The following is a 24,907-nucleotide window of genomic DNA, read 5'->3' on the forward strand; positions in this document are numbered from 1 at the left end:
GCAGTCTATCCTGATGATATTATGAAAGGCAGGGACATCGAAGACATTTCTTCAGAAGAAGTGTATAGTGAGAAGATACCGACGAAGTGAGTGTCACCGGATCTTATATGGAGAGCTCCGTTGTACAAGCCACCTACCGAAATCACTCTCCAAAGTCAGCGAGAGCTAAATCCGCCAAGAAAAAAATAAATAAATATATATATATATATTGTCAACTCAACATTCAGGCTACATAGAGATCCTTGCATCGCTGGCCGAATTAAAGTCCGGATGTGGCTCATTAATTTAACGATATACGGTACGTTTGGAATAGGATTAAATATTAATAATTGATACATTAATCAAAAATCGGGTACATTTGGTATAGAATGATATTAAATTTATTAATAGTTGATACATTATTCATAAAAAAAAACTTATTTGTTCTCCTCGCTGCCTTCGCTCTCTGTCTTTGTCCGGCCAGCTTCATCGTGGGCACGTTCACCATTGTCCTGGGCCATACCCTGGATAATGCCAATCTCGCCATCGCCGCTGATGGGAACACGCTGAGTGTCGCCATGCAGGATACTTCGGCGGACGTCACCGAAAGCGTAGGCGTCTTCGCCGTGTACGGCATCGTCTCCGATCAACAGCTGCTCTTCAGACATGCGTAAGGGTATTCGAAGGACGTATTTTATAAATGCCATGATAACCGACGTCATGAAGATGTTCAGACCGACAATGAAGAGCCAGCCGACGAGCTGGAGCCAGACCTGTTTCCAGTTTCCGTCGATCGCTCCACCGGGATTGGTGAGTCCGAAGGCCGCGGAGCCCTCGCTTGTCGCGAAAACGCCGACCATCATGCCACCTACAATGCCAGCGACAGTGTGCGTGTGGTACACACCAAGCGTATCATCGACATATTGGAAAAGCCAGACCTTCTTGCCGATGATGTTCATGGACACCCAAGGGATGGAGCCGGAAAGCGCGCCAATGATGATGGCTCCCCATCCAGCAACGACACCAGCGGCGGGGGTAATAGCAACGAGGCCCGTGATCATGCCCTGAACGGCGCCGATAACTGCGGGCTTTTTGAAAAAGATAATATCGAGTATCGTCCAGACGAGTAAGCTCATAGCGGTCGCGATGTTTGTGTTGAGCACGGCCGCACCGGCGTCGGCACTCGCGGCATAGGGATCACCGCCGTTGAATCCGTTCCAGCCTGTCCAGAGGATTCCTGCGCCGACTAATGTGAGCAGCACGTTATTTGGCTGGAAATCTTCGCGGTCCTTCTGTAGACGGGGACCAATCCAGGCGGCGCCAACAAAACCAGCGGTGCCCGCGGACACGTGAATTACATAACCACCGGAATAATCAATAACACCCCTGGAAGCGAGAAAACCGCCGCCCCAGAGACTGAATGCTCCAACCGTGTACGAAAACGTGAGCCACAGCGGGACGAAGATCATCCAAGCGGTGAAGTTCATGCGACCGAGGAAGGCGCCGGCGAGAATGACGAGGGTAATGGCGGCGAAGACGAACTGGAAGTAAACCATGGTGGACAAGGGGAAGTTTGTGGTCAAGCCGGAAGTGGGCAGCAGTGTTTGCTTGAGCTCATCGTTCATGGTGAGGATCGGACCTGGCGTGCCGACGAAGGGAGCCGCGCCCCACTGCTCGCCAAAGGCCATCTTGTAGGCCCAAATGACCCAGCAGATGAGAACGGCGGCGAAGGCGTAGAAGGCCATGAAGGCGGAGTTGATGGCCCATTTCCTCTTGACGATGCCAGCGTAGAGTACAACGAGGCCGGGAATACTTTGCAAGCCGACCAAGCTACCAGCAGTGAGCTGCCAGGCATTGTCGCCAGTGTCAAGCCAAGACGGGCTGGACATTGTGTTGAAAGCTGTGAGTTAGTGCTGAACGGAGGCCGAGGCGAAGGCGATGTCGTGCTAAAAGGTAAGTTGTCGATGGCAGACAAAGTGGCGTGTTTATATTATTCTAATATCATTGCTTCGACCCCCCCTTCCCGATAGACCCTTCTGTTGGCCCGTCGATTGTCATTTGCCAAAACGGTTTCACAGGTGGTGAGACTTAGGTTTGTACATGCGGGATTTATGGAAATTAACCATCACAAACATACTTTTTATTGGGTGGGTCTCTGTTTGAGCCCTTAGTAGAATTTCACAGAATAAGACAGCACGTTGCCTTATCACATCTTACATTTCAACTCTATTAAGCTCGGAAGATATCGATTAGACGTGAGAAGTGTCACGAATGCATGTGAGAATTGTCACGTTACACACGGTTACACACGTTGCGCGATCGTCTCAGGTACAACACCCGCCGCAATCATATCTTCGGTATCGGCTTATGTTGCCACCAGCCCTAGTTGTACAGAGGTTAGGTCTGCGGCTCATTGATTGGTCCTCGTTGGCCTCGCTAGCCTCGTGACCGCCCGGAGCTGGTGGGGGACATTTTGCTCATGGTGTCCACGTTCATCTTCATGTGAATCTCTCTTCTCATACTGTGCTTGGCATGCGGCTCGTTGTGGTTTGTCCTTTCCATCGCGCCTGACAGACGCCATTTCCGCCACATAACTAGAGCCAAGTTCTTAGTGGGCTCTTAGCTGCTCATCTCGCCAGACGACAAAATTCAATACTCCGCACCACATCTATCTTGTGCCTTTGTGGCCGCTCGACAAAGCAATGCCTCTATTGTCTCTGGAAGCACTGAATAAATTCCCCAAATCGCGACTAATATCTCCAGCGCTAATATTATGATGTTATCAGAATATAATATAACCTGAATCTACTTGTTGGGTGGCTGACACACGGTGTCCGAACTTGACCGAATCTACCCTAAACCATGGATGCCCTTCTCTGTCATAACCCCGTCGCGTGTCATGTAAAATTCATCACTATTATATCTCGTTTTCTTGCGCTGCATTCATTCTCGTAGTCCCTGGGTCATCTACGAACTTTCGCCGATCTTTGTCGCGTGCGAGATCAGCGACTACTCAGGCGTGCACCTCGGGAAGCCTTTTAAAAACGGGTCTCAGTCTTATTGACAAATAGTCAACGAGGTTAACACGGTTTACTCTAGATATTTAGTGTCAGGAAGTTCATTTGAGCATATCCTATCCCGCGCAAACTTATCCGTTTGCTGTGTTTGTCGGATATTATCGTTGTCATCATCCTCAGCCCTCTCACGACCAAAACCGTCATCTGGTCACGGATCGCCTTGCCTCAGTGCATGCCAGACTGTATGCATTATCGATCGCGCCGTTTACAGTAGCAATCGACTGGAAAAACATATCCATACTACTTTGAATTGGCCACATAGTTCAGCTACTTTACGAAATCAACTCTACAGATTGTCCATTCGTCCTTCTGCCATCCATCCCGAACTTCCCCGATCAGCGGACGTGTAATAACTGCTCTGAAGCATGCTTACGCAGATGACCCTACGTCATAATGACATCGGCACTTTGTGTTGCAGATCTACCTGCACCTTCGCGAGCTTGATGACTCGCTCCTCAAACATCAAAGGCACTCAGGGGTAGGGTTATCCTAAGTATATGCTTTAGCGGTCGGTGCTTTGTATCTGTGCAGCGGTCGGTGCTTAGTATCTGGAAAACCTTAAATGAGTCTCGGTTTAGGGCCAATATTCGGGCTAACTCGATTTGTATGGCAAATCCGCCCGTGGCTCCTTGGTTCTCGAACCGCAGCTTACTTCTCTGGGTTTCACTTTAGGCCTGTGAGTAGTCTCATCATAATGGAACCTTCCTTGGCTGAGCATAGGTGCCTCCAGTTTTCGTCCGAAACAAACTCCTCCACAGTCTCTTTTGCTGCCCTCAGATACCAAGCACCGGTCTGAACCATTGACCGAACCAGGACATTTTCGTCTTCGCCGGTCCCAGATTTTTGGTAGAAAGCACTCCAATCCCGTTCGATAGCATTATTTATGATCTCTCGACCATGCAAAATAAATGCAGACCTCAATATGCGGGCTGCCGATGAACTTCCTTGCGGAGCTTTGGACGCTGACAATTTCTCATCTGGCGCCAGGTCGGCCACGATCCATATAGCTCGCTGCAAACGACTCCGTTCATGATACGAATCAGCAATAGCCTCAATCAAAACCTTTGTGATTTCGTGCAGTAGACTACCTTGTTCGGCAGCAAGAAGATGTAAATGAAGATGTGCAAACAGCTGTGCCATATCTCCATGTACCCCTGCCCCTGGACCAGCAAATTCCCAGTCAATAACGCCTATGCTCGCCTCATTGCCATTCATCTTCGTCTCGACTTGTCCGTCTCGACTAAATGTGCTGTTCATCTTTGTCCCGCTAATCAAGATCCCGCCAGTCCACAAGTCGCCGACCGTAAAGGATTTCTCCGCATCCGGAAAGCTTAACTCAAAGTCCTCAGCAACAACCTCGGCAAGCTGCTCCGCTTCTTGAATTTCAAACATCTGGAGGTATTTCGCTATTGGTAAGACTGCAGCCTCCCGCACGATCTCGATCATGCTGGGATTCTCAAAACCAAGAACCATTTCCGGCGTGAGAGAGTCGAGCGTAGACTTAGAATGAAGATCTGCAAGAAATTGGCCCAGCCTCAGCCCGATTTGACGGCATAAGCCTATATCGCACCGGGAGTGTCTATATTTCTCGGAAAACGGGGTAAGATATTCAGACAGTGTAAGAAGATTCCCCAGATCCTCGAGGATAAGGACATGACTTTCTGGATCATAGTGTATGAGTTTCGGAACCAGAACCGATGAATTCAGCGGAAGAGAAAAAAGTGGACCTGACGGTGGCGAAAGCAGTGATAGGGCGTTGGCTTCGACAGTCTGTGTGCCCAGTTAGCACTCAAAAAATCGTCGTCGCATAATCTATCTGACCTGCCGTGTTTGAGAAAATGGTGCTGATTCTCCAAGCGCTGCAACATATGGCGGCGCAAATTTCAGTATCAAGCTTTCGCGGTCATTAAACAGTCCTTTCTTGATTCCGTCTGCTGAAGAAGATATCTTAACCGCACGAACAGTCAGATTCACAAGCCCCCCCTCGAGATGCTGAACGGACCACGTATGGGAAGGCCCAATCTGCGCAAGATACGCATCAAAGTCAAAAGACATGAGAGCCTCGATTCCCAGACAGAGCAACAATCAACAATGCAAATCCACTTGAAGAGATGATTGCACCTAATGCCACTGAAAATCTGAAGTGCGTTCTCTATCAGGTGTCTATCTTCCCCGTGTAACATATTCAAGTGTCTTGTGGCATGCCGCATGTCATCCGTATTTTCACGTGCTCAACCAGGGCCCCTACCCTGGTATGAACACGCTATTGCCAAACTAACCCTGTTTGCAGCGGTCCAGCAGCTCTTCAACATAATTAGCAAATAGTGTCACCTTAATAAGTAAAAACTGCGGTAACCTGAATTACTAGGCGTGTCCACGAATAACGAATATATTCATCGTAATTACCGTACGAATACTAATAACTGAAGATTTCTTGCTCAGTAATACGAATACGAAGAAAATCACTTTAATTCGCAAATTATTCCTAATATTTTCAAGACAACTACAATATGAATCGCGCCTCCCTGGCGGCCTGGCGTGCCCTCCACTTATAAACTGCCCTCGACAACATCAACTTTCTCATCGTCTCGGCACTCGACAAATGCCTCTGCAAAGCTAGAGATCTCTCCCTGGGTTGAACAGTCTTTCGACAGCTACCTCAGAGTCTCAGACGCAGGAATAGCCAAATAATCTCTTCTGCGGCCGCCATCGGGGGGAACTCATCCTGATTCTGTGCGCCACCATTCGAAGAGCCAGCCCCTTTCCATCTTCAGATAACCCGATCGGCCATCCCGCTAACGGTAAGATAATTGAAGAAGTCGCGTCCTTCTAGAGTTTCGCATAGCCGTTTGAGGCTAAAGCCAACCTTAAAAATGAAGTAAATTTGGCGGTAAAGTTTACTTGGAATCCTCGTGAACTGCCGTAAATTTACGTGACCAAATTTACGAGTGGAAAACAACGGAGGCATGGGTAAGGGTTATTTGGCGCAAATTTACGGCGTAAAAATGGTTGCTCAGCTGAACCTCTCTAATAATATACGTTATTCGTATTCAACGCTCCAAATCTTATTCGTTGCGAATAAAAAGAAATTCTGCGAATAAGAATAGCGAATACGAATAAGGAATAATTTTACGGGTGTACCTCAAGAGTTATTTGCTATGCTGACGACCACAACTAAGGGTCTAGGCGGGACCTGTGATTGTCGCCGCTAATTTGTGTTGCCGACCATCTTGACTCCAAGTGGCACTAATTTCAGTACAACCCTTACCTGCGCGGCTCATTACTATGATAAAACTCTAAATGTCGCGCCGCAGCCGCTCGGGAATCCGCCCTGAATCCCCTGGATATGAGTGCAGAGCGGGGTTAAGCGAGAACTGCAGTGCCTCTGAACTCACTTTATCGCTCGACTTTTCGTCACCTGCATTCCTGTATGCTTGCATTACAGTACGGAGAGCGATCTAATGCTTAAAATATCGAAGGTGGCTTGCCTGAAACAACATTAGACTTGTTTGGCTAGACGACCGAACGTTTGACCTAAAGGTGGGAATCCCGATATTCTCCGTCCGGCAATGTTCGGCACATACCTGTACTCGACTAGGCGTTCTATTCCGACAGTTGCCGGCTGGGCGGTCAATGCCGGCAGTTGCCGAATAATCTGGGAGTAAGTCCATGTGGATTAGCTCGACGTCGCCCGACAAATGAGGATGTGGTGGGCAGAGGCGTGCATGATCTGGACAACTATTGCGGTATACCGCAATCTTGATGATAAACAAAAAGTGTAGTGTATTTAAAGGCGACCGGTCTCCCAGGAGTTCTTGACCAGAAGAACAACAATTGAACATCAAACCTGAAGCAATCATGAAGTCCTTTCTTGCTATCTTAACTGCAGCTTTGACCATAGTCAGTGGTGTATGTGCTGGAAACCATGGTATGGCAGATTCAACCTCCAGTGAATTTATAAGCACAGAAGGACTAATATACAGCAGCCGTTCCTTTTGAGCGCTTGGACAAGAATGATACAGTATGTTGCATTCATTTCAGTAGAAATTATGTGCTAATTGCGCCATAGCTCCTCCTTGTGCTTGATCTCCAAGTGGGGCTCTACAACCTAGCTCGAGACTGGGACCCGACTCTCTACTACAACAACTTGATTGCACACGCAGCTCTCGGGCAGTTGTTTGACCTGCCTGTTGTCATGACCACGTCAGCTCAACAAGGTGAGAACAAACCACCAAATAATTCATTGTTGCTTCGGCTTTGTCCAGTGTTCACTGTGAAAACTCGACATAAAGCTTACACAGTTTGCTGTCAGGTCCCAATGGTCCCCTTCCGAAGGAAATCCTAGAAATGTACCCTGACGCACCTCTTATCGAGCGACAGGGAGAGGTAGATGCCTGGGACAACAAAGAATTCCGCAAGGCAGTTCGCGCCGCTGGTAAAAGCCAAATTATCCTTGCCGGAATCACGACTGATGTCTGTGAGTGAATTTGAATCTTTTTTAAGAGCGCTCCAAGCCACTAACCAGAATCTCTGCATAAGGCACGACATTCCTTGCTCTCTCTCTGCGAGCTGAAGGATACAGTGTTTGGGCCAACGTCGAAGCATCCGGCACCACCACCGAGTTAATTCGTGACGTCTCCAACATGCGGATGGAGGCGGCAGGCGTGAAGCTTGTCAGTCTGTTCAGCATCGTCTGCGACCTCATGCGCGACTGGCGCAACACCCCCGGCTCGAAGGAAGTGCTTCCATGGCTCAATCAGTATTACCCCATCTATGGTATGGTTGCTCGTGCACACGCCGCTGCTATCAACAATGGCTCGATAATTCCTGGTGAGGGCGGCCTTGTTTAAAGCGATACTGAGATCACCTGAAGTGACGGGAGCGGATGTGGCGATGGCCGCCGCTATTGAAGTTATTTGGAACTTGGAGATATTTGAAAAAAGTTTTGGTGGAAGTTGTTAACGCAGGACCCGATGGAAGGAGAATGACATGGAGAATCAAAGGCTAACAGTACTTGAAATCCTTTAGGTTCGATGGTATTTGGATATTGGTTTTCTAATGAAATTTTCTCAATTCTTGTCTTGCCTTCTTTATTCTTACAATAAAATTTGGAACTTGAATTATTAGCATTCTCTTACTTCTACGTAATCCTATACGGACCAGATATACCTCGTCTCTGCTCGTTTTGCTCCAGAACGTCATATCATACATCAAACGGGCTCTCCGACGCCAATCTCCTTGTACTCGGGTCGCAGCTGCCTCTCTGTGTCAAAGTAACGCTGATTCCTTAATTGATTCTGTTTAGGTTAAATCGCGTGAGGTTCAGTCGCTCGTCATCGTCGTCGACATCCGCCCAATTTCGTTTAAGTTGCTCAGCCGTCATAGCTTCAAATCAGATTCTTTAGCACATTGAATAGTTTGAGCAGCTCAAACGAAAACGCGGCCGTTGATCACTGGAGTATCGACATTTAGGTATGAATTATCACCCGCCTACCAAAGCCAACCTTCAAGGATCGCCGAATCGTTGAATGTGGCCAACGGCTGATAATGTACTTCGCGTTTTCCTCCTCTTCCAAAGTTTTCTGCGGTAATATTTAATCTATTCAGTAATGTCCGTGAGTTAGACGTCAATAGTCCCGGAAACGCGGCATCGAATTTATCAAAAATCTCGGTCGGTGTGAAGTAATCAGGTCCTTTGCTCTCAATTTGTTCTTGCCAGAACTTAAGATAAGCATATGTGTGATTGAAATCCTGGCTTCCATCAAAGCTGGCAATTGACACTGTGTGTCCTGGCACAATTGTTAAAGGCTTCAGGTCGGATATAAATTCCACTGTGGCCAACCAAGACTCCGTTACGGCGCGTGTAAGGAGGTCGGCCATCCAAAGGTGGAGGTCACGACCCCATACAGAATCAGCAGCAATGAGAGTACCAATGGCAGGGATCCAGAACAAAGTTCGAATTATATCTCCGGTCAGAGGGTTGAGGCGATAGACTGGAGAATCTCTATAACCTGGTAATGCGAAAAACCCGAAATCGCAGGCCATTGGCATGGTGGTATTCTATGTCGCTCCAGTATTCGGCCTAGGAATGGAGGTTAGTAAATATATTAGATGTAAATTATGCTCCTCTCTTCACACACCTTCATGGCGGCTTCCCCTTGGATTTCCTTCGCAGCGCGACTATTCGCGTAATATTGAATACCAGGACACTCATCAAAGAGCGACGCACCGCTAAGATAGTGATCTGGGTGATTGTGACTAGTGAAGGCAGCGACAAGAGGTTTATCAATAATTACTTTTATCCAAGTTGCGAGTTCCTTTGCTTTGCCAATTCACATCAACGATCATGGCAGCCTCAGACCCAATGACCAAAGACGATACCATGTCAAGTCCCTCGTCCGTATTAACGATGACTCGACGGTTTTGCGAGTATAAGGCTGCCCGCTAGAGCGCATGTGGATAGAAGCATATGCACAAATACGATGAACGACATGCTGCTGTAAGAAAATAGAGGTAGCACTACTTTCCAGATCCTAGGCTTAGGTGGACCGTTCTGGCTGTAAATGCTGTCGCAACGAACGTACAATTTTATGCCCAGTTGTCAATGCATCCAGTTACGCACGGATGAACCTTAATTTCTTAATGCGACGAAAAATCCCCAAAACGATCAACAGCGTCGTCAAAATGCAGTCCATGGACGAGTCCGCGATTTGTTATGTTTGAGGTAGCAGCCGAGGCGGTGCTAAGTTGCACGCGATATCTACCTGTGATAGATCGGCGGTCACGCCGAAAGTAGACAGCCATATTCACAGATGTGATAGTAACAGTATAGCTCAGAACAGTAGATTAGAATCTTAGAATATGGTTCAGCATAGATTATGCAGGACTAGCTTCGTATAGGGTTTCAATTGTGCCGACGAGAACGCGCTATGCTCTTAAAACTATCTTCACCAAGGTTAGGCCGTGCCGGTGTCCAACGTGTCCTCTCTTACCCGGTCTTACCCTGAATTTTACTTGGCTATCGCCTGTTCCGAGTTTTTACCAAATATGTGTAGGCGTACCATGAACCCCTACTCCAAAGTCTCGTTACTTAGTTCTCTCAATAAACGCTATGGTCTTCTGCCAGCTTCTTAGGGCTGTTCATTGTTTAACCTGACGATATATTTTGTTATGACAGGTCCCCCTCCGATGACTTCTGCTTCTTTAGGCACACGCTTGAGAGCTCGATGTATGGCTTGTCCCGTGAGGTGGCAGGTTCTTGGTCAATTTCTCAGTTTGGACTTGACTCTGCAGTTGGTGTACCACCGGAAATTGGCATGGAGAAGAAGATATCGGGCATATCAAGGCCGAAACGTCGGAGATTGTATAGTTAAGGAGGGATGGTGACACCTGACGGAGTGCGGAGCATGATATAGGCATAAACCTCTGAGGTTCGATCAACGGCAATGATATGGTGGTTTAGCAGAGCGTCTGCGCACCGAGCTCAAACCTGCGCGTTCTCGTTCTCGTGCAGCTCGTGTTGTTGTGGCGTTGGGTAGTAAGAAATCCAACTTGTGGGCTCTCGGATTAAGTCCTGCCAAAGTCTTGAAGACATACAAAGTTGGTTGGAAGGTCACTAATCTTCAAGCTCGTGTGGCTCCAGGGCTGTCCGTGTGTCATTTGGGCCATTGACTAATCTAACACCACTTTACTGCTACAATCACTGCTTTGCAGGGTTATTAGCCATATGCTGTTCTTCACGATCACGATCCATGTGTCCCTGAACCCAGTTGCTGGAAAATACATGTTGTCGTTGGAACAACTGGTTATGGGATTCAAAGCCACTATGACCCAACATCCCATAACCTACGTTGGGTGTTTTTATTTAGTTCTTTAACGTGGAGGCCTGTTCTCTGATTCGGTACTTATGTTGTTGGATAAACTGTATGAGTCAATGCAGTAATTTGCGGGACACAACGGCAACACTGATATGTTTTAGGCACTATTTGGAGTTGGATGTAGCCATGGACAGCAAACAAATTTGCCCGAGGTCCTATGGGATCCTTGTTGACCATACCGAGTCAGGCAGATATGGACCTGTCAGCCAAAGCCATGTTATACAGCTCCCTATTGTGCACACCGTCGAGCTCCCCAATGCCTTCATTGAAGACAGACAAGAACCGAGACACACTCCCGATTAATCTCAGTGAGCATAAAGTCTCCAGGCAGGCTAGTCAATTGGAAAAGAAGGCGCAGTTACGGACTCTGGATCAGTGTCTAGTAACCGCACCAGCACAAACTTGTTGGAATAGATATATTTACCGGCCAGGTTGACGACGTTAGCGCACTATTAGTAGTGATTGATAGCGCCAGGACCGACCTGAACAAAAAATAAGATGTAGATAACAATATTGCCAGACTGATCGAGTAAAGGATTAAGCCAAAAGTGGAGAATATCCATTTACACCACAAACCCGCTAATAATGGTCGGTGATCCGACGCGGAATATACGGTTCCTCCAGATATTTAATCTCCACGAGCGTCAGCGATTTCCCATTTGCATCTACAATCTGCTCCAGCCTTTCGGCGCTGTTCACACCCACGATTGGACTGGTGACCTTGCCCAAGATCCATGCCAGAGCCACGTCACTCATCAGCCATCTCTTTTCCTTGGCGACTGTCTCAACACGGTTGATTATCTCGATGGTGGCACTGTCAGCGGCGGCCTCCTCGTTTTGTACCATGCCCTCTTTCCGAAGTGACGTTGCGGTTACTGAACGAGCAAGTTCGCCAGCAGCGAGGGGACTCCATGGAATCAGTCCCACGCCGGTTAGATTGCAGTATGGAATTACCTCTCTCTCCTCCTCGCGGTACAGTAAGTTATACTGGCCCTGCATCGAGACAAACTTCGTCCACCCATTCTTTTCGGCAACGTGCTGCAGCAAGGCAAATTCGTAGCACCACATGCTGCTTGCTCCGATGTACCTCACTTTCCCGGACTTTACCAAATCATTCAGTGCTCCCATGACTTCTTCTGGGTCTACATCTTTGTCATACCTGTGAATCTGCAGCATGTCGATATAGTCCATCCCCAACCTCTCTAACGAGTCGTCGACCTGGTTGAATATCGCAGTCCGAGACAGGCCATGCTGGTTCACATACTGCCGATTGTTGGCGATGTTACCTCTCACTGGCTTGTTGCTAGTTTTGTCGACCGGATGAAAACATTTTGTCATGATGATGAGCTCGTTACGAGGGATATTGTACTTCTTAATTGCAGCTGCGATAATTCGTTCAGACTGGCCATTGGAGTAAATGTTGGCTGTGTCCCACTAAATATAATAGCATTAAAGATATGTCTGGTTCATAATATCATAACGACAATATCACTTACGGTGGTAATACCCAGATCGTAAGCCTTCTTCAAGATTGGAAGAGATTTATCCTCGTCGAGAACCCATGGCACCCATTCAGGGGCTTCAATGACGAAACATGTCAGAACATCATCTATCCGAAACGAAACACTGACTACTTACAGCCAAAAGACATGCATCCCAGAATGGGGACCGAGACTCTTAATCCGCTGCTTCCAAGTCTACTCACGAACTGGTTAGTCCAAACTTCTCTAAGCCGGCACAAAACGAACTCGTACTTGCGATATTCCACAGGCATTAGTAGATAGAAATCAATATTTATAGGGACGGTGACAGAATAGACTCATGATGGAGCTGAAGCCCAAACGTAACCTTATATAAAAATTCTATCAAAAACGGTGCCTAATCCGCTGTGGGTGTGGTAAGGTAGCCCGCGCAGACGAGATACGGCTACTTGGGTCGGGTCTACTTCGGGGTTGAATTTGGGTGTGGGGTTAAGCCGCACTTGTTAATCTCGGCCTGATTCTCGGCTGCTTACATCCGTCGTAGTAACCCAGCCCTCCGGGGAGTAAGTGGATAGTGCACCCGACATTGCGCCTTGTGGGCCCAATGCTTTTTGGTGCTGAGCAACCGACAAACGTTTTTGGTTCCGAAGGAAAATGGGTTGATCTTGCGTCTAACTAATTTTGTACACGACGTACTCTATGAGTTACGGGCACTACCAGTTGCCAGATAAAAACAAGTCGATACGGGTTAGGACATCGCAACTCGCAGTTCGAAAGAGAGAAGTAGACTTATAAAGATAAACACATTGACAATAAAATATATTAAGTGAAGCTGGCCATGTGTTTGCAAAAAGAAGCTGCTGCGAGATGCCTTTGAAGTAGGTCGACGCGAACGCAGGGCCGATGTTTGTCCGTGCGGCTTATTCTTGCCGGGTAAAAATCGCGAAGAAGCCCCGCGCCCACGATGGTGTCCTCTAAATAGATAGCGGGGTTCACCGCCCCCCGAAGAGCGACCCCGTAGTCCCTCGATATAATAAAACTGGACTTCTTTTCGCAGCACTGTTACCAAGTCTAACATTGCAATTTACAGTCGCAAGTACACAATGACCATCACAGAGCTGCCCGTTCATCATGCCTGGTGGAAAGAATCTAACGTCTACCAAATTTACCCAGCATCTTTCAAGGACTCCAATGGCGACGGTGTCGGTGATATTCCGGGCATCGTCTCCGAGCTCGATTACATCGCCGATCTTGGTGTTGACATTGTCTGGCTGTGTCCGTGCTACAAGTCACCCCAGGTCGACATGGGGTACGATATTTCGGACTATAAAGATATCTATGAGAAATATGGCACGCTTGGCGACATCGACGAGCTTATCAGTGGCCTGCACAAACGCGGTCTGAAGTTTGTCATGGACCTCGTCGTCAACCATACATCTGATCAACATTCGTGGTTCCAGTCGGCTATTTCCTCGAAGGAAAGCGAATACCGTAATTGGTATATTTGGAAGAAGCCAAAGTATGCCGCTGATGGAACGCGTCAGCCGCCGAATAATTGGTTGTCATATTTTGGAGGCAAGTACCACTAAACCTACGCATTTCAACGCTAACAGTGGATTCCAGGTAGCGCATGGGAGTATGACTCCAGCAGCGACGAATACTATCTTCATTTATTTGCTAAGGAACAACCCGATCTGAATTGGGAAAATCCACGAGTACGTGAGGCGGTGCACGATATCATGCGCTTTTGGCTCGACCGCGGGGTCGATGGCTTTCGCATGGATGTTATAAACTTCATTAGCAAAGACCCTGCCTTGCCCGATGCGCCTATCACCAATCCTTCTTCTGTATATCAGCACGGCGCCGTGCACTATGCGACTGGTCCACGTCTTCATGAATATCTTCAAGGGCTTGGAAAAATCCTCAAACAATATGACGCCTTCAGCGTTGGCGAGATGCCGTGCGTGTACAACCCCACTGATATCATCGACGCAGTAGGCTTCAACCGCAATGAGCTCAGCATGATCTTCCAATTCGAGATTGTTGATCTTGATCACGGTCCCGCTGGAAAATTTACTCCTCGTACCTGGGCGCTCACAGAACTCAAGGCAATTGTTGACAAGTGGCAGACATTCATGCAGATCAATGATGGCTGGAACGCGCTCTACCTTGAGAACCACGACCAGGCCAGATCTGTCTCCCGATTCGCATCCGATGCGCCAAAGGTCCGCAAGATTGCCGCGAAGATGTTGGCTACGTTCTTGGGGTTCCAGTCTGGCACGATCTTTGTTTACCAGGGACAAGAACTTGGACTTGCGAATGTGCCGAAATCATGGGGAATCGACAAGTACCGGGATCTCGAGTCTCTTAATAACTACGAGGAAAACGCTGTCGCTGGAGCATCGAACGAAGTTCTTAACAGTATTCTTGCTGAGATGCAGAAAAAAGCGCGAGATAATGCGAGAACCCCAATGCAGTGGGACGCGACTGATAATGCTGGGTTCAGTTCCGTCACACCGTGGATGGACGTCAATGAAGACTACAAAGTGTGGAACGCTGAATCTCAGGTGAACGATCCCTCTAGCGTTTATGCGTACTGGCAATCCGTTTTCCGTCTGCGTCGCGAGTCTAAAGATGTCCTGGTATACGGCAAATTCGTTCTCGTGGATGCTTTAAATGAGAGTGTGTTTGCATACAAGCGCGTGTATGGTTCTACAGAAGCATTGATCGTCACCTCATTTAAGGATTCTGAGGTTACTTGGACTGTGCCAAAAGAGTATGTCAAGCCAGGAAAGATCTTGTTGACAAATTACGATAGAAGTGACATAGGTCCAGAGATTGTGTTGCGACCTTTTGAGGCATTTGTATTGCTGGTTCAGTAGATGTCACTTGAGTTTTTACGATATAGAAATAGAGGAATTGGCTATTATAGACTTTGGGTCGCATCTGAGCCTCTATAGTTCCCGAACGGAGTTAGATGTCAGTCAGTGTAAATTCGTATTTTGCTCTGGGGCGTATTGCCCGTGCTCCTTCTTTCTAGGCATATTCTTCGCGGCAATGGCACTGATGTTGGCATTTTATTGTTATACGGACCTTGAAAATAGTCGCTCCACTGTAATAGCTTGTTATACTCCGGCAGTTAGAATCACAGCATAGCAATGCTTGTCCGAAATTGTCATCATATTTCGGTGTCGAGAGCAAAGATGCCGTAGCAGAGCCACGGAATGACAGTGTTCCCCACGAAGAAACGACAGATGCATGGGTTCAACGTGCTCGCTGGGCACATAACTCAAAAGTAAACTACTCTCTTCCGAATGACAAGTATACAATGGAGAATTCTTGGAGGTCCTCTACTTTTAAGTTGAGGCACTCCTGCAGTTATTAGGTGTCGAGATAATCTGGCTTTAAATTTTAGCAAACAAGTACGCTCAACTGTTTGAAACCCAAATTGAATTGTAGCAACCTTCTTTGTCCATCATATCATCTCGTTTGGTTAGGTTACATCAGTATTACCAGTACTAATCCTCCAGATTGGACCAAGGTGTCTCATAATTTTACAATACGCTTGACCTCTCGCTCACATATGTCTTCCGGTTTATCCTCCTCAATAGCCCGCGGGATAATACTCAGGACATTCAAAGCATTCGAGAGCTTCCGCGTGATTTTATCTATGGTTATGGGGTCTGGAGAATTGAGCGAATAAACGAAGGTCGAAAATTGATGAAGGAGACTTTGCCAATATGTAACCAAATGTCCATGTTGTTGGTTTGGAAGCAATAATATAATATCGGCAAGAGCACCGGATATGTCCAAGAGTTTTGTTTTCTATTTGCTAGTTAATTCCCGTCAATTCCAATATAGCTTTACTTATTGAAACTCACCATCCCTGGGCCATGCGCTTCAAAGCACTCCGGCGCAATATCTGCTGTACTGGCCAACAGAGTCCGCACAATATCAGCCGGACACGTGAGTGACATGTTGTTTGTGCTACTGGCCTCATCTAGCGGTCCATAAATCACTGACAAGTGCCATGTAAGCGCCTGCATCCACCGCTGGGTCACCAATATATCCACTTTTTGAATATCGTTCGTGAGCGTGAGCGAGTTGATTTTCATGATTTCGTCGAGGCGACGCTGTTGTTGTCTGAGAAATGCACGCGAGTAGATGACTGACTCAGGCCGCTTCCATTTGTCGAACATCATCCTGTCCGGGCTCCGGAATATTTTGACGAGATTAATGAATCCGAGAAGGAAATCTGCGTCAGATTCGTTCATATTGACTGTTGGAGGCTTAATTGTATCCTCGAGTATGACTGGTAGCTCATGTTGCATCGCATGGCCACTATGATTTTAATGATTTAGTCTTCAGACAATATTTATGACAACGACTCACCGTTCGGTAACCAGCATAAAAGAATACAACATCCTCATCCTCTGCTCTTCTTCGTACGGCATTTCCTTATAAGTCTCTTCCAAATGTAGTCTCAACACATGAACTGCAGCAATAGCCTCTCTCAGATACCGGGATGATGTCTTATCCCGCTTCACGTTCATATAATACGAATGCAAAAAGAACGGTACCAGGATATCGTTAATATTCGTCTCTTCGGTATAGCCTACAATCGCTTTCGCTCTTGTTGACTCATGTACAAGCGTCTCGTGGGAAAAGCCATCGGATGAGGCAGGCAGCTTAAACTGCGCCATCGTAACTGCACATACTGCACATATCAAGGAGTAAAACTGCCAGTCCTGACAGTTGCAATCCATGAGGGTGTACATTTCCGTAAGATCAATAATCGGCCACACGACATACAACCGCTTCCGATATATGTGAACATAGGGCCTTAAAGCCTTCAGGGGTATCCTTGGCTCGAAGGTCGGCACCATAGAATTTGTAGGCATTGTATGAACGGGCTGCGAGTTCGAACTCGGAGCCTCAGAAGACACCGGCAGTCGCTCAGACAGCAAAGGTGACGTCGCCGGAATGAACAACAGCAGCTCTGCATCCTGCTTCTGCGATAATTTAATCGTCTGCAATGTTGCGGATCGCAGTTTCTGCGGACCACTTCTCCGCCAAATCTTAAGATACGAACATTCAATTGACGCCTTCTGGCACGGCTGGCATGGATGCGTGCCGTCGCATTTCACTTTCCGAACGTTGCAACCGTCACAGGCACGCTTGCGTGGCATTGCTGGACTACTTCGTTGTGTAATCGCGGAGGCTTAAATAATACTCAGCTGAAAAGCTGTAGTTGACTAGCTGCGACTGCATTTGTTGGTTGGAAGCACGTGGGGAAGCATGGATGGTAGAGATGTCGGAATACTTGTCCCCAAAATAAAGTTGAGGTTGCGATGAACTTCAGTGGTAAGGGTTTGCCGATGCAAGCCGGAGTAAGCCGAACAACGGTATGATGCTTTTGTCAGTGGTTCGTGAATCGTCGCCTATTCACTGCTTTTATTGTAAGCAGAACCTGTGGAGCATCAATTTGCGGCTAGCGAGTGCCAAATCAACCTTGAAGAGAATATAGTCTCCGTGGATCAGCTCCTCAAGTTAGCTTGGCTTATGAGAATCCTACTTGGCAATAACTCTTCCTGTGCGCGCTGGTTCGGACAAGAGACCTTTTGTAACCCCACAATAAGGGGAAGTTTTTATTATCACTATGCTACAACGTCCACGCTAGAGTCCACATTCACAGCCTAATTATAGGTAACCGAACAGTAGAATGGCATGGGAGACGTTTGGAGATGTTGCCTCGTACCTTTTAACAAAACTGCGTGAGGGGTGTCGTTAGAATTCAAGAGAGAATTGACGACCGGTGCCAAGCCTGCTCGGGCAGATTCTCTTCCCGTAATTAATTCGGGTAAGAGGATCCCGCGTAAGGGAGGAACGGGTCAGGAATTCAATTACATAGATGTCATAACGCTTATCATACATGAGGCTATACAAATCTTCAATGTAAATCACGTCAGGCTGTGCGAGAGCAGAAGATTGAGTTGCCAACTACCAGCAACTCCTCTGGGCGTAATATTGAAAGTGGCGGATCAGGCGAGTGACTATAACCTCCGGGACTAAGGACCGAGTGCCGAGTTGTAAAGTCCGTCCGGCGGCCAAAAAAATAAGCGGCCGAAAATATACCCGAAATATGACCTGCTGAAAAGCATGACAGGTACCCCACTCAACCATCCCCACCAAAAGTTAGTTTTCCGGGTCAGCGCACTGCGGGGCTAGCTTATTGCTGCTGAAATGGACAAGCGTGAACTTTTGGTGCGGGGCTCCCTCAGTTTGCTTGGTGTTTAGCCTGTGTGGGGCCGAAAATCTCCCCGAGGGGCCCCCGCCGTTTACTCACACCAACGCTTTCACAAATCTGGGTTCTAACTATACGAGACATTTCGTAATGCAGGAACCGGACCCGGGAATTCATCCGCAGCCTGCTGCAGCAGAAGATAATGTCTCGGTCGCATCTCGCCGCTCTTTCCGGCCGCCATGGCCACGTTTAATATATCAATGTGTTCCTCTGTCTTCTTTCTGTGTCCCAAATTACGGTCTTCTGAAAGTTCGTCTCTCTTGTCTTGCTCACTACTTCTTCGGGCCAAGGCAGAACTCTTTTCTATCCTATTACTCATCTATTCGTCGTCTGTACGCTATGGTTGCTGGCGGTGTAGTTACCAACTCCGGTAGTGATGAATACAAGACACTCCGGAACAACACTAACGAAAGATGGGTTAAGGACAGAGGACTCCGTCGCCTCAATATTGGGATCGGGTTAATGTTTGCATCAGCTGCTGCCAACGGGTTTGACGGCAGTCTAATGAACGGTTTACTGGCTTTGCCTCAGTGTTCGTTCGCTCCCCATCTCAAGTTGATTTGAAGCTAACCGTATGCTTTGTGTTAGTTACCAAAAATCTGGACAATGCAAACGCCAACATCCTTGGTCTTATTATTGCTGGGATTTCCCTTGGTGGGATGCCAACCTTCATTCCAGCGTCCTACTTTGCGGACTCCTTTGGACGAAGGATATGCGTGGGAATCGGTTCTCTTATCATGGTGTGTGCTGCGATCATCCAAGCGGCAACCCATGGACGTTGGGCATTCTTCGGTACTCGCCTCATGATGGGCGTTGGGTTGGGCTTTGCTCAAACAGCAGCGCCGCCTTTGACGACTGAAGTCGCCCATCCTCGTCATCGTGGCACTGTTACAACTATTTTTCAAGCCATATGGCATTGGGGTGCAATTGTCTCTGCCGGTGTCACCCTTGGAACCTTGTATGTTTACAGCAGCTGGTCTTGGCGTGTCCCGTGCCTGCTGCAAGCCTTATTCCCCGGTTTACAGTTATTAGGTCTTGCCATCATACCTGAAAGTCCTCGTTGGCTTGTTTCACAAGGACGTAAGGACGAAGCGCTGCAAATCCTGGCCAGATATCATGCCAATGGAGATCTCGATGATAGCTTAGTTCAATTCGAATTCAATGAAATTTGCGCAGCAATTGAAATTGATAAAGCTCTTGCTACCAAGAATGACTGGATATCTTTCATTTCCACCGCAGGGGCCCGTCGTCGCTTGGCAATCTGTATCCTGGTAGGATTCATGATCCAATGGGCTGGAAACGGTATGTCCATAGCCCTGAAGGGTATCAAACAGCGAAACCACTAATTTATTCAATCAAGGCATTGTTTCGTACTACCTGGCTCCTATTCTCCAAACTGTCGGCATCACAGATCCAACCCAGCAAGCCGGCATCAACCTTGGCCTGCAGGTGTGGAATGCGATTTGTTCGGCTGGCGGCGCCATAGCGGCTGAGAAATATGGCCGACGCCCGCTTTGGATGATCTCAACCGTGCTTATGCTGATCTTCTTTGCCATCATCACCGCCCTTTCAGCCATCTTCGCCGAGAAGCACATCAAAGCGGCTGGAAGTGCTGTCGTGGCTTTTCTCTTTCTCTTTTTTGGATCATATGACATCGCATACACCCCTCTTTCAATTGCATATCCCGTGGAGATCCTTCCTTTCTACCTTCGCGCAAAGGGTCTTTCACTCAATCTAACTGTCGTATTCGCGACCGGATTTTTCAACCAATATGTCAACCCAATTGCATTGGATGCAATTGCGTGGAAGTTCTACTTCGTATACATCGGATGTCTATTCTCGTTCATATTTATTATCTACTTCCTCTTCCCAGAGACCAAGGGGCGGACGTTGGAAGAAATTGCCATTGTTTTCGATGGCGCTCAGGCCGAGGCAGATATGCATTTTAATTTGGCTGTTCTTGGTGAGGCACATATGCGTAAAAATGATGACAACAAATTGTTCCAGTCTCCATTCAAGCCCGAGGTTGAGCAAATTGCGTGATCATCGTACGCTACGGCAGTTTGACATTTATCATGATGAAAGTTTGCCGAAGTTGAATTGTTTTACTCTGTCCATTGGTTGCAGAAATTGTAATCAGATATTTGATGAGTTGAGTCATATAGTATGCAGAGGCAGTACCACTATTTTAGTCGACTGTGGAAGTCACTACTCCATCAGTATATGTGTTCAATACCGTTTGAACTTAACATAGTGCACGTGTCAGGACCAACCCCTGAGTATCACGTCCGAGTGTTTCGTACCCCGCCGGCTACCCCCGAACAGTCGGTGTCCTCCGCCGGTGAGTACTCGTATCTCGGACTCCCCGAGCCGCGTTCCTTCCGCTGGGATGCCCGGGTGATGCGTTGAATTTTGTAATGCGTTCATTTTGATTGGCTTGTTTGTTTGATTAGAAAAGTTTTCATTGGTTGTAGAGGCTCGGACGGGCACATAAGAACACGGTCGAGCCCTCATAGTTAATATTCTAAAAATATACAGTTACTTGCTTTCCAGCTAGCGTGACATATCGCAAACCTTCGACTCTGACCGGGAGACCCATAACCCTCACAGTCCGACCGTTAGAGAATGTGAAGGGTTGCATCGGGGACATCGATCAATCGCTCCGCGCTTCTAATACTTGAAATTTCGCTATATTTTGTAGGCTCGAATTGCTAAGAGCATCCTCCGTCCCTTACTCTGACTGTTTCGGCCATGGTTCGTACGTTACAAAAAGCTGAGGTTCGTTGCCTAAAATCACTCTTATTATCCCCTCGCTCGATTGATCAGCTTGATTGCCAATCAGGGTTATCTCGGATGTTGCATACAATAATCACCTGCGAACCGATGCCATTGACCGTACAAAAACCATCGATTTCCTGACCCAGCAGCATCGCTCCTGCTGACTGATCAGGCTTAGGAATGTTTGGCATGAAGCAGTTACTTTAATGGATATTAGTCACGTGCCCGCGGATGGTTTAGCTATCCTCCAACGTTCGTATGAGGTCTTTTTGTATCTGGCGCGACATACATCGGCGGTAAACTTAACCGGTTGCCAAATTTTCGGACCGAGACTTCATCACCGCAAGCGGCTGCCAGATCACCGCACGCGAAGCTCGCCCCACGCACAAACCCTTGCAGAACCTTGTGATTCCGTTCTGACGTAATGACGACACCGACGCCTCTCTCATAATATTTAGCGACCCGGACGAGCTATGTAGATGCTAATGTCTCCTTGGAAACGCCGATTCACCGGAAATTGGTTCTCAGGGTTACAACATTCCTCAAATATTAAATTGTCACCTTATGAACGCATATTTGCTGATTGGCGCCTAAGTCCAGTCGATTATAATTAGCACAACTCATAATTATTACAAGTGGCCTTGCAGAAGCGATCATGCCTACCAAGACAGCACTTATCACCGGCGCGACTGGCAAACAAGGCGGCGCCACGCTCTCCGCTCTGCTCGCTCTCCGCGACTTACCATTCGAGAAATTGCTCGCTCTGACACGTAATCCTGACTCGGAAACGGCTAAAACGCTTGCCGCGAAATCGCCCTCCGTGGTGTCTGTAATCAGAGGTGATCTGGACGATCCAAATACTATATTTGCATCTGCCGGCGGTCATGGTGCTGTCTGGGCTGTGTTCAGTGTTCAGCAAGTAATGGGCGGTGGTGCGAATTGGAAGACTGAAGAAAGACAGGGAAAGGCACTCATTGACGCCGCAGTAAAGTACGGAGTCTCTCATTTTGTCTACACAAGCGTTGACCGATCTGGCGAGCATTCGGATGAGAATCCAACCGACATACCTCATTTCGCATCCAAGCACCGCATAGAGCAGCACCTCAAAGAAGCCGCCGCAGCTAGTGGCATGACTTGGAGTATCCTTCGACCTGTTGCATTCTTCGAGAATCTATCGCCTGATTTCGCGGGCAAGATGTTTGCCACATGTTGGAAGTCCCACATTCCGCCGAAGAAACGTTTCCAGCTTGTCGCGACTGAAGATATCGGGCATTTCGCTTCGCAGGCTTTGGCATATCCTGACAGGTGGCGCAATCGTGCACTTTCGCTCGCCGGAGATGAGCTTACATTCACCGAGGCCAATGAGATATTTAAATCGGTGACTGGCAGCTCGGCTGGAATTCCCACAACGAATTGGATTGTCTCATGGGTCATCTTGAACATGGTGAAGGAGCTGAGAACGATGTTCAAGTTCTTTGCCAAAGAAGGTTTCAATGCGGACATCGAGGAGTTGCGAAAGATGTATCCTCCGCTACAGGATTTCAAGACGTGGCTCCGGCGAAGTGTATTTACGAAGTAGAGCAAAAGGGACGGGGAGTGTTTGTTGTAGGTTAATTCCTGCTCGTTGACAAGGAAACTGTTTTCGAATATAATGACTGGCTCATTTATAAGCAAAAACGAGACAGAATACTTGTGATTACCTAATGAACAAGATTTAGGCTAGATTATGCAGGAAAATAACAATTATCGGGCTGCATCTCAGGAGGAGCCGTAAGAACCGCCGGTGTACAAACGAATGAGACCGAGAGGATACTACATGACAGAAGCTGTAATCATGTACGTCGAACTGGTCTTGCGAACTTCTATCCGTACTGATGGCACACATAGACTTGCCGTCCCTAGCAAAGTAGCAATTGACGAAGGCATTATTTATATAGATCAACGGAATATATTGGTAATATGCGGGACCGACTACAGTGATCTCTTTGTATTCCGGGGTTAAGATGTGGTGATGACTTTCGGTGCATTTTGGGCTCCTGATATAGTGATTCGATCAAGCACTGCACCGCATTCTTTCTCCAAATTGTATCAATGGACCGAGTGTAAACCCGGATGATTTTGAACACCACTCATACCGGAGTAGTTTTGGCGTTTTGTTGATTGCGTCTTTCTTTTTGCGGTTTATGCCTCCGCCCTTCATTTGCTTGTCGTTTTTGCGATAATGCCTGTGCTTCTTCTTGTGTTGTAACCGTAATAAACTATGAGCACTGCTTGTGAGCTTCAGGGTTTCCGGGTTTGAGGGTTTGCTATTAAATATGCGAATAACGAATATTCGGCGAATAATATTCGCAATTTTATTCGTTGGGCGGACATCCCGCAAATAATACTCGTTATTTGTTATTCGCAACACAAAAAGGTGTGACGTCTCTTCCAACAACAACTATCACCTCAAGACTCTCAGAGTTTGTGCCAACCTTACCTGGAAATTTTGCAGCATCGAGTGGAATAATAGATTTCGCGATTACCGTCGTAAACAATGCCGGAGAAAATATCGACATATCTTCCGGTGGAAGCCAAGTACGCGTCCTCGTCGGGTACAGCGTCTCGTGGTGAAGTCAAAGGTGCGGGATCATTTCTGACCCAAAGAATTAGATGTTCTTGTTTCGATATGCTTCTTGTTGCTCCGGATATCCCCAGCACAAAGACTGTACTAGTGGCTCGTCATGCCATACTGATCTAACATTCGTCGAATATAGATGTGGTATGAGACGATGCCAGAGCCGTAGGGCCTCCACCATACTATTGTGGACCCCGATAGTGAAATGCCACGGTTCCTTGGAATTATATTACTCGAGTGGAGTCTCAAAATGGGAGAGAACACACGGACCCAACGCGTAGCCATCTAATCGTCTTTATGCCCCTTGACATGGTCACCACCCATATCCGATATTCGAAGCAGTAGCTGTAATTCAGGCTAAAAATCTAAGGATTCCCAAATTACTACCGTGCCACCAGAAAAGCCTATAGGATAACGATGGCTCCCAAGATCTGCAAACCGAGAGCATATTATGGGACTCTTGCCAGCTCGTGAATTGCTGTGGAAGCGTTGGTGGTTCAGCATCCAGAGAGGGTCGATTCCCGGAATGGCAGGACACTACCTTGCTGCCAGTCAACCTACCAAAAGTCCATGCCTTGGGGTATCAGTAGAGATATAGTTCAAAAGTGGCCGAATATGCTCTCAGAAGAACTCGTTGAGTGCGGAGACTATGAGGGGTCTTGTGTTGCTGCGAGTTGTATATAAATCTGAAAAGGTTAATACTTTATTTAGGCTTTACGAATAATTACGAATAATCCATATTTTTACTCGTTAATAACGAGACCTATTATCCGTAATCCAGACAAATATCTGTA

General features: G+C 47.4%; 9 protein-coding genes across 9 annotated transcripts; 4 read left to right on the forward strand and 5 right to left on the reverse strand.

Annotated features, from left to right (window-relative positions):
- Positions 1-240: 240 nt before the first annotated feature.
- Positions 241-2,079, reverse strand: V1508DRAFT_427863 (ammonium transporter AmtB-like domain-containing protein). The gene has a single exon (XM_066941728.1). It carries the CDS (start codon positions 1,866-1,868, stop codon positions 417-419), a length of 1,452 nt encoding a protein of 483 aa, XP_066792416.1. The 5' UTR covers positions 1,869-2,079; the 3' UTR covers positions 241-416.
- Positions 2,080-3,562: 1,483 nt separating this feature from the next.
- V1508DRAFT_51078 (kinase-like domain-containing protein) lies at positions 3,563-5,468 on the reverse strand. Its single transcript, XM_066942943.1, has 2 exons — positions 4,878-5,468; positions 3,563-4,826 (listed from the first exon to the last, which is right to left on the reverse strand). The coding sequence occupies exons 1-2, from the start codon at positions 5,109-5,111 to the stop codon at positions 3,720-3,722; spliced, it is 1,341 nt and encodes a 446-aa protein (XP_066792417.1). The 5' UTR covers positions 5,112-5,468; the 3' UTR covers positions 3,563-3,719.
- A 955-nt stretch (positions 5,469-6,423) lies between these two features.
- V1508DRAFT_427869 (Isochorismatase-like protein) lies at positions 6,424-8,183 on the forward strand. The gene is made up of 5 exons (XM_066941729.1): positions 6,424-6,984; positions 7,043-7,077; positions 7,126-7,273; positions 7,369-7,533; positions 7,596-8,183. Exons 1-5 carry the CDS (start codon positions 6,915-6,917, stop codon positions 7,904-7,906), a joined length of 729 nt encoding a protein of 242 aa, XP_066792418.1. The 5' UTR covers positions 6,424-6,914; the 3' UTR covers positions 7,907-8,183.
- A 363-nt stretch (positions 8,184-8,546) lies between these two features.
- On the reverse strand, positions 8,547-9,440 carry V1508DRAFT_442642 (uncharacterized protein; the record flags this gene model as incomplete). The annotated part of the gene is made up of 3 exons (XM_066942345.1): positions 8,547-9,116; positions 9,197-9,300; positions 9,353-9,440. The coding sequence occupies 3 exons, from the start codon at positions 9,438-9,440 to the stop codon at positions 8,547-8,549; spliced, it is 762 nt and encodes a 253-aa protein (XP_066792419.1).
- A 1,593-nt stretch (positions 9,441-11,033) lies between these two features.
- Positions 11,034-12,843, reverse strand: V1508DRAFT_427875 (NADP-dependent oxidoreductase domain-containing protein). The gene is made up of 4 exons (XM_066941730.1): positions 12,688-12,843; positions 12,572-12,630; positions 12,430-12,512; positions 11,034-12,367 (listed from the first exon to the last, which is right to left on the reverse strand). Exons 1-4 carry the CDS (start codon positions 12,705-12,707, stop codon positions 11,513-11,515), a joined length of 1,017 nt encoding a protein of 338 aa, XP_066792420.1. The 5' UTR covers positions 12,708-12,843; the 3' UTR covers positions 11,034-11,512.
- Positions 12,844-13,390: 547 nt separating this feature from the next.
- Positions 13,391-15,346, forward strand: V1508DRAFT_442644 (glycoside hydrolase superfamily). The gene is made up of 2 exons (XM_066942346.1): positions 13,391-13,989; positions 14,038-15,346. The coding sequence occupies exons 1-2, from the start codon at positions 13,518-13,520 to the stop codon at positions 15,294-15,296; spliced, it is 1,731 nt and encodes a 576-aa protein (XP_066792421.1). The 5' UTR covers positions 13,391-13,517; the 3' UTR covers positions 15,297-15,346.
- Positions 15,347-15,470: 124 nt separating this feature from the next.
- Positions 15,471-17,769, reverse strand: V1508DRAFT_427877 (uncharacterized protein). The gene is made up of 4 exons (XM_066941731.1): positions 16,807-17,769; positions 16,296-16,755; positions 15,878-16,239; positions 15,471-15,812 (listed from the first exon to the last, which is right to left on the reverse strand). Exons 1-3 carry the CDS (start codon positions 17,601-17,603, stop codon positions 15,961-15,963), a joined length of 1,536 nt encoding a protein of 511 aa, XP_066792422.1. The 5' UTR covers positions 17,604-17,769; the 3' UTR covers positions 15,471-15,812; positions 15,878-15,960.
- Positions 17,770-19,057: 1,288 nt separating this feature from the next.
- V1508DRAFT_361849 (general substrate transporter) lies at positions 19,058-20,761 on the forward strand (the record flags this gene model as incomplete). The annotated part of the gene is made up of 3 exons (XM_066937208.1): positions 19,058-19,250; positions 19,307-20,020; positions 20,079-20,761. 3 exons carry the CDS (start codon positions 19,058-19,060, stop codon positions 20,759-20,761), a joined length of 1,590 nt encoding a protein of 529 aa, XP_066792423.1.
- A 1,275-nt stretch (positions 20,762-22,036) lies between these two features.
- On the forward strand, positions 22,037-23,183 carry V1508DRAFT_51152 (uncharacterized protein). The gene has a single exon (XM_066942944.1). The coding sequence runs from the start codon at positions 22,152-22,154 to the stop codon at positions 23,073-23,075; it is 924 nt and encodes a 307-aa protein (XP_066792424.1). The 5' UTR covers positions 22,037-22,151; the 3' UTR covers positions 23,076-23,183.
- Positions 23,184-24,907: the final 1,724 nt, after the last annotated feature.

The sequence above is a fragment of the Lipomyces doorenjongii genome, assembly GCF_038497915.1.
Source record: "Lipomyces doorenjongii strain NRRL Y-27504 unplaced genomic scaffold V1508scaffold_134, whole genome shotgun sequence".
Classification (NCBI taxonomy): domain Eukaryota; kingdom Fungi; phylum Ascomycota; class Lipomycetes; order Lipomycetales; family Lipomycetaceae; genus Lipomyces; species Lipomyces doorenjongii.